This window comes from Telopea speciosissima, chromosome 1, assembly GCF_018873765.1.
Source record: "Telopea speciosissima isolate NSW1024214 ecotype Mountain lineage chromosome 1, Tspe_v1, whole genome shotgun sequence".
NCBI classification, from domain to species: Eukaryota; Viridiplantae; Streptophyta; class Magnoliopsida; order Proteales; family Proteaceae; genus Telopea; species Telopea speciosissima.
Genome location: NC_057916.1, coordinates 84,037,298 through 84,046,171, shown reverse-complemented (window position 1 = coordinate 84,046,171; position 8,874 = coordinate 84,037,298). Strand labels below are relative to the sequence as shown.

The window sequence follows — 8,874 nt, the reverse complement described above, 5'->3', positions numbered from 1 at the left end:
ATTGATGGTGAGCACTAGGGCTGCAACAGGGTCGGGTTGGGCCGGGCTTTATAGAATCCTAGTCCAACCCTAAGTCCCCTTAGCTAGGCCCAAGCCCGACCCGACCCTGACTCAGGGCCAGAAAAATCCAACCCTGACCCGCCCTCAGGGTCGGGTCGGGGCGACCCTAATTGGCCCTGATCATGGGGAGGGGAAAAGAAATGCATGGGTTGGAATGGATTGGGAGGAACTTATTAATTTTACATAAAATAACAATATAATAAATTATATTATAACACTTATTGTCTTCATATATAGTATATTATATAAAAAAATGTGGGTGAAATTTAAAATTCATAATGTATAATTTATGTCAATAAATATTTTATAGTATAACTTAAATCAGGGTCGGGCCCGGGCCAGGCCAAGCTTAGCTTGAGGCCTCAACCCTAACCCGACCCGACCCTAACTCAGGGCCAGAAGTTTCCAACCCTGACCCGCCCTCAGGGCCAAATATCTCAGCCCAGACCCTGTTCGGGCTCAGGGCGGGCCAGGGCGGATTCGGGCTGGCAGGGCCAAACTTGCACCCCTAGTGAGCACCATACGATACTCAAACTAAATAGTATCGAAGTAGGCTCAATCAAGAGTGATTTATTAGACATAAATAGAACCAATAAGGTAGTTGGCATTCATGCATGGAATCCTCAACCAATTAGGGGTTGTAGCTTATTACCGTTTTCTAATTTTTCAATACTTTGTTTTCCACTTAGGCTAGATCGATATATAATAAGGGTACATCTACCCACAAAATTTTAGCCCCACTGAACATGGAAAATGTGTTATTTTACTTTAGGGTGCAAGCGTAGCAAGACCCTGCGCTCACTTATATAAAGGATATAAGAAATTACAATAACTATAAAAAGTTAAGGGGAAAAGATTCTCACAACATATTTTTAGTGAAATTGCACGTGGGAACCTCCCTCCTGGATTGGGCTCCTCTATGGCGTAGGGCTACGCTGCATATCTTGTGGTGTGGCACCACAGCTTGCCATATGGACGAGTTCCCCTTTGGACGGCCTGAATCGAGCTGAAAACCCAGATTTCAAAATCCAGAAATCCTCCTATACGGTGCATGTGCACCACGCTCAGCTTTCCCAAATCAATCCAATCCGTCCAAAGGGGAACCCATCCATGTGGTGATCTATGGTGCCATGCCACAAAATATGCGGCAAACCCCTGCACTGTAGAGGAGCCTATTCCCACCCCTCCTCTCCACTAGCTTAGATCATTGTTCGCCCTCCCCTTAAAAGATCCTAATCATATTTTATTTTTAGGTAATTTCTGTAATACTTCCCTCTAACACACAAAACTATACATGGGCGTCAAAGGGAACAAGAATAGCAACGGTCATTACGCACATCCCCGTGGCTAGGCACAAGAATAGCGCATCTCATGCACCTAAGTAGTGTTCTCTTTCCCTTGAAAGAATGTGTCAATGTTTTTTTTTTTGGTGGGAGAATGTTTCAAATTTTAAACACCTATAGAGGTGACATTGAGATATTTGGATGAACGAACTTAAAAATTGTGCAACTTACAAGTATTACTTAATTTGTTTTGCCACGTATTTATGAGGTACTTTTTGTCTCTATTATTATTAGCTCATGTAGCCTTGTATTTCAAGCAAGTGCTTGTGCGAACCCTAGAATAATTCAAAGAGAAAGAGAGAAAGAGAAAAAGAGAGAACAGGGCATAAGCATGGGATCCCCAAATCCATATCCGTTAGGATCGCTTTCCTCTTGGGCTACTGATGTCCATATAAGACATTTTCATCGTCAAATGCCCATAATAACCTCCTAGGGCCAAGGTTTTAAAAAAGGGGTTTTTATTTTTAAGGGTAATGGTACCGGATCAGGCATATCAGTCGATCCGTATCAATATCAGACGTGTCCGATATTGATAATGATCGATCCTATATCGATGGTACGGTTTTTTTGTTTTGGTAATGTGGAACGGTTCTAATTAGGGGTAAATATATCAAAAATATTTTTTTTAATTAAAATTGAAGGCAAAACCCTCCGATTTGGGTTGATACAACAATCCATGTCGATATCGTATTGGTCGAGATGGATACCAATCCAGATTTCATTTTTTAAAGCCACATTCAAGACTTGTTTAGTACCATTATTACTTCGAAAAATACAAATCGTGAGAAACCTGTACACTCTAATCATATGCATTCGTGGTTTGTAATTTGTGTAGGTCAATATCGATACGTATTGAATTGTATTTTATCGGAAGAAAAAAAAGAAGATACGTATGAAATTGTAGGGAAGCTTATATGGGAATGTGGCCTATGCCAGATTGCCAACGCTTCCATGTGTTTATCTCTTTCCTTTTCAAAATTAGGGGTTAGAAGTGTCTTTTCATATGGAGAAGAGAGAGATAGACTCCCAGATAGATTTCTTTTTCCCTAAAGTGTATTAGTGTGATTCAAGTAGTCTATACTTTAGACCATGAATTGCAAGATTTTTACCCCATATCAAGTCATCAAGACCAATTCAACCGATATTTCACGATATTGTGATTGATATAGTCAATGATCAAGGTATCGGTTTGATAACGACTACCAAAATTATTGGTACATGCCAGCTGATACGACTGGTAAGATACATAAACCTAAATCCATGAAGAATGAGTTTCATTTTCCAGAATACGTGGGTTACACCATGTGATAGAGGATCATACACACATGACCGGATGAAATAGCTAAAATTACAAATGATGCCATATTATATTTTATATTTATTTTCTTTTGAAGGTATTTTGATAAATTTACTAAAACTTTGAGTCATAGTTTGAGCAACTTCTTTTTTTTTTTACTTTGGAGTTTGGACTATAATTTGGTCATTAAGATGTATGTGGTGTCCCCTATCACATGGATTAACCCATGTACAAGGACAAACAGGGCATGGTGACCATGGTTTTAGTGTACGGTATCGGAATGGGTATCGATTAACCCAAAAACCGATATGGTATTGGATTGGTATCAACATGGATCGGATAAATTTGCCCTTTGTGTCTTGTTCGTACCATATCATCTATATGATATTAACACGGTATCAAGGTCGATCACTTATAAAACTTATACATATCGTCTAATACGAGCGATCCGATACCGATACCTCAAACCATCATTGATGATGCCCAAAGGACTCCTTTAGTAGTTAATGTGCATGTCAAAGGACATTTGGGTTCAAGGCCAGAGCTCGGGGGCTATTTAGGTACTTCAAATGGGAACACCGAGAGACAGTTTCTCTTTCTCATGAGTTTTTAATTTTTGGGAGACTCTGCAACTCTTTTTTCCTTCCTGTTTAGGTAATTTTTTTACTTTAAGATACTCGCCGAAACCTGCAAAGCTTCTCTATAATAAAAAAGATAGGGAGACGGTTATAAAAATTCCCACAATAAGTGGCAGTAAATTCTCGGGGGAGGAGCTAATTAAAAACGCACCGACCCTTTCTGCAAAAGCACAAACGACCCACATGACTCTGTTCTCTCTTTCTCAACCGTTTTCGACCTCTGGGAAGGAAAATGCATAAGAAATTAGTTTCATCTGTGAAGTGAAATTAATTTTTTTGAGTGAAAAACCTAACAGTTATTAATCTCTGCCAAGTTTCTAACCTCTTTGGAGTGGGGACCATCCTTATTCCTTCCCTCTTCCATATATAGAGGATTGAGTTGTTCACATTTCTCCACCTTCTCTCCCCTGTTCCTCTCTCACAGAAACTCTGTTCATTGTCTTCCTTTCTGGGTTTATCAGGAATTTTAGCTGGTAAACCACACCGGCAACATTGCCATTGTTCCTAATCAATCTACCATTCTCAGTAGAGTTTTGTAGAGAACTTATGGTTTTCCCCATTTTGTTGTAGTAATTGTTGCAGCCCAGATCTGTATTCCCATTTTTTTTTCCTTTAATTACCCAGCAGATCAGGTTGCTTCTGCATTTGGATTTTGCTCTTTCCACTTGAAATTATTTCATCTAGATTGCATGGAAAGTTTTCTGAGACTCACTGTCATGGCTCCTCTTCTTCTGCAAGTACTACTTGTTTGTCTTCCTTGTGCTCTTGCTGGGCATGATTACAGTCAAGCTCTGAGTAAAAGCATTCTCTTCTTTGAAGCCCAAAGATCAGGGTACCTTCCCAGTAACCAGAGAGTTACTTGGAGGGGTGATTCTGGTCTGCATGATGGGAAGACTAATGGGGTTAGTTCTCGTTTTTTCTCAGAAATTGTTTCAGTCTTTCATTTCTGCTAACCCTTATAGCTAAATAAATATTTAAGTTCTTTAATAGTTCTGCATTGTCTGCAAATGCATTTCTAGAAGTCCGAATTCTTGATCCTTTCCAGGAACAATTCTAATTTTAAGTTAATGTTCCTTCATCGTTCATTGCTCATTTAGGGTTTGTATTTCAGGTGGATCTGGTGGGAGGTTACTATGATGCAGGAGACAACGTGAAGTTTGGGCTCCCCATGGCCTTCACCATAACAATGATGTCCTGGAGCATAGTTGAATACAGAAAGCAAATGGCTGCAAATGGAGAGCTTGGCCATGCCATGGAAGCTGTTAAGTGGGGAACTGACTACCTCATTAAAGCTCACCCAGAACCCTATGTCTTGTACGGAGAGGTGGGTTCTTGTATCTCCTTATCTTCCACTTTTCTGGAAAAAAATTTCATTTTTAAGGAAAAAAAGCTCTCCAGAAAACCTGTACAAGGAAATTTAATTCTTCCTAAGAGCTTCAACTAAAAGAAGATCTGATGCTACTGTGATAGCTCAATTACCCTGCTTTTATTTATTTCATCTGGGTTAACCCTTTTAATTAATTGAGAGTCTGAAATTGAAAACTAATTCTATTACAGATTATAATAGGTTCTGTTATGAATTTGTCTTTTTTTCTCTAAATGAAAAAAAAAAAAAAAAAAAAAAAACCTGAAAACAGGAACATGGTGGGTTGATGTTGATGGTGATAGTGATTGTAGAATGTTGGTGAGATTATTAATAGTTTTTTATTATGGAAACAGGTGGGAGATGGGAACAGCGACCATTACTGCTGGCAACGGCCGGAGGATATGACGACAGATCGGCAAGCATACAAGATCGACGTGAACAACCCGGGATCTGACCTCGCCGGAGAAACTGCAGCGGCAATGGCTGCCGCTTCTCTCGTCTTCCGCCATTCTGATCCTTCTTACGCCAACGAGCTACTCACCCATGCTAAGCAGGTCCCCAGTTGTTACTCTAGTTTTCTAAGTCCAAAGTCCAGAGTCCAGAGTCCAGAGTCCAGACCTCTTTTCTCTTTTCACTAAGGTCGGGGTTCAGGCGCAGGTTAGCACAGCCTAACTTGCTCAAGGCCGATTCCGATTCCGATTCCGATTCCTATCCCGATTTGGAGCTCTGATTGTAAATCATTTCTTTCTAGGGTTAGGGCCCAATCCGGGAGCTTCTGGACGATTTCTGTTCATCCCGGATCGGAATCGACTGAAATCCGATCCAGAGTTTAGGGGATTGGAATTTGGCCTTTAGGTTTTATTCGTCTCCCAACAAAATGTGTAATTAATGTCGGTGAGCCGTTCCAGCGGAGACTCTAGTGAGTAGCCGGGGGACCTCTTCCACTTCTCACGGATCGATCGCGGATCTTAACCGTCCAAGTCCGTACTTAATAAAGGATCTTAGGTTCGTTGAAATTCCGAGTGGTCCATACTTTACCCTACCTTCGACGTGACCGTACTGTCGGTGGAGATTTTGTACGGGGTAGGCATGTGGATAGTCTCCTTCTGGAGTGAATCCTGTCCTCCACATTGGAATCTAATTACTTTCCAACCCCCTCTAAGTAAACCTAGTTTTTATGAATTTACCTAACCTCCCAAGGGATTTCTCAAGGAGAAAAACTCAACAGGAGACTGGCCCACAGTCAGATTTACGAAATTACCCTTCATTTTATGGTCCTTTTCTCTTTAAGTTTTTAACATGAATCTTTGAATAAATACAAATGCAGCTTTTCGAATTTGCGGATAAATACAGGGGCAAATACGACAGCAGCATTCTTGTGGCACAGAAATACTACAGATCCTACAGTGGCTACGCCGTATGTACCTCTTTTTGTCATTTATGTAATAATAATAAAAAAAAACTTCGAGGACCCCAGCCATCATGTGGCAGGCCTTGCCTGATGTTTGATCACTGATCAATTGAGTGGTGTGATTGTTGTGTAGGATGAGCTGCTATGGTCTGCCGCATGGTTGTATCAGGCAACCAACGAGGAGTATTACCTTGACTACCTGGGACAAAATGGTGACTCTTTGGGTGGGACCGGTTGGTCTATGACTGAGTTCGGATGGGATGTCAAGTACGCTGGTGCCCAAGTTCTGGTTTCCAAGGTATGTATGTTCTCTTCTAATAAATAATCATCAATTTCCATTATTCTCATGGCTTGAGGTATCGGTATTGGTATTGTATGATTTGCAAGTGACCGAGCCTGATGCCGTGCTGATACTGCATCGCATCGCATCGTTATTATCATGGTATAGATAAGGAGGGGTAAAATGGTCTGAAAACCCATTTTTAATGGAGAATAAGGGGTAAGATTTTTACAACACGGCCGAAAACAATCCTATATCATATCGGTTTTTAGGTTAAACGATACCATGAACTAAAACCAGAATCCAGACCTCTGTTGCTGAGCTGCCCGACAGGACTCTGCTGCCTAGACATGGTGCTTTACGCAATATCCACCTTACCCTTGCCTAAACGCTTTGCCCTAATGGGGGTAAGGCGATCATTGTGTGCAGCACGGTCTTGCCGGGCAGTTTGGCAATAGAGGATCCAAATTGCTAAAACCATGATTATTCCATTTGGGGAAGAGATGGGATCATGGTTCCAAGTATTGGTATCAACCGAAACTGATACGAACACACCAATTTGCAGTTCCTAATGGAAGGGAAGGGAAAGAAATACGCGTCGGTGTTCGAGAGATACCAGCAGAAGGCAGAGTACTTCATGTGTTCTTGTCTTGGAAAGGGAAGCCGTAATGTCCAGAGGACACCTGGGGGTCTCCTCTTCCGGCAAAGATGGAATAATTTGCAATTCGTCACCAGCTCTTCTTTCCTCCTCACCGTCTACTCCGACTACATCACCTCCGCCCGTAAAACTGTCTCCTGCTCTGCCGGCTCTGCTTCGGCTTCCGATCTTCTCAACTTCGCCAGGTCTCAGGTAATCCATCAATGACTATAACCAGAGGTTTTTTTTTTTTTTCATTCAAGTTTTTAAGCAAACATCTTAGACCCCTCTACCTTTTGTATCACAGGTGGATTACATACTTGGAGACAATCCAAGAGCCACAAGTTACATGGTGGGCTACGGAAACAATTACCCACAACAGGTTCACCACAGGGCATCTTCCATTGTCTCCATTAAGGTCAACCCAACCTTCGTTACCTGCCGTGGAGGCTATGGCACTTGGTTCAGCCGCAAGGCCAGTGATCCCAATCTCTTAACCGGTGCCATCGTTGGTGGCCCTGATGCCTATGACAACTTTGCTGATCAAAGAGACAATTACGAGCAGACAGAGCCTGCTACATACAACAATGCTCCCCTTTTCGGTGTTTTGGCGAGACTTAGTTCTGCCCATGGCAACTACAATCAGCAATTACCTGGTAAATTTGACATCTTTTTTTATTTTTGTTCTTTCTTGATTTAGTTTTAACTATCTTAATTGGATTGATAAATCATGGATGTGTTCAATGATCCACAGAGGCTTCTCCACCAAAGGCTGTTGTTACTAAACCAAATCCAACTGCTCCATTAACAATTGAGCAAAAGGCAACAGCTTCATGGACCTCAAAGGGAAGAACCTACTACAGATACTCAACAGTGGTGACCAATATGTCAGGGAAGACGGTGAAGGACCTCAAGCTTTCCATATCTAAACTTTATGGTCCTCTTTGGGGCCTTTCAAAGTCCGAGGATACCTATGGATTTCCATCGTGGCTCAAGTCTTTAGCTGCCGGCAAGAACCTCGAATTCATTTACATCCACTCGGCATCTCCCGCCGATGTATCAGTCTCGGGTTACACATTGCAGTAGAGAGAGAGAGAGAGAGACAAGGAAAAGAAACTCACAAAAGAGAAGAAAAAAAAAAACAAGAAAAAGGAGTGATTTGCTTTGGTTTTACATCTGGTTATAGACTAAGAAATTGTGCAGGTACATTGAGATAGAGAAGTGGACAGTCCAAAAAGGGTCCTTGTCCTTCTCTCTTCTCTGTTTACAGATTATGAATCCTTCTTTTGTTGTGGGGTTTTTAGTTATGAGGGTTTTAGCTGAAGCTTATGTCTTCAATAAGAATTGAGGACCAGAGGGGAGAAAGGAGTGAAGAGACAGAAAAAGGAGTGCTCATCCTCTTTCTCCTCCACCTCATTAGTCCCAGTGAGAGAGAGAGAGAGACTTTGTTTCTTTGTATTTAAAACAACTTCACAGGTTTTTGTGTACTGGTTGTATGCTTTACAACTTTTATGTTTGTCATTTCAAATGAATATAGTTTGTGCCATGAAAGCTTCTTCTATCTAGTCTTTTGCCTTCCCTCCCCACTCCCCAGATTCCCAGGGCCCTATTGAATAACTTTTACTAATGAGGAAGGAAAGCTATACAAGCAAGCAATTAGCAGGTCTAGCAACTCACCAAACAAAAAACCCCATGACCATGGCCACCATTGGAAGGAGATGAGGTTCAGTTGGGCTGCCATGTGCCTTGCATCTCATCCTTCACTCATCTGATGTCATATTATCTTGTCACTGCTGCGTAAACCTCCAATCCCAATTGAAACTCAAAAGAATGTAGACCTGT

At 41.5% G+C, this 8,874-nt stretch overlaps 1 protein-coding gene across 1 annotated transcript; it reads left to right on the top strand.

The window, feature by feature from the left end:
* Positions 1 to 3,975: 3,975 nt before the first annotated feature.
* Positions 3,976 to 8,590, top strand: LOC122659438 (endoglucanase 6-like). The gene is made up of 8 exons (XM_043854550.1): positions 3,976 to 4,240; positions 4,450 to 4,662; positions 5,058 to 5,258; positions 6,032 to 6,121; positions 6,249 to 6,413; positions 6,961 to 7,245; positions 7,340 to 7,688; positions 7,787 to 8,590. The coding sequence occupies exons 1-8, from the start codon at positions 4,028 to 4,030 to the stop codon at positions 8,116 to 8,118; spliced, it is 1,848 nt and encodes a 615-aa protein (XP_043710485.1). The 5' UTR covers positions 3,976 to 4,027; the 3' UTR covers positions 8,119 to 8,590.
* Positions 8,591 to 8,874: the final 284 nt, after the last annotated feature.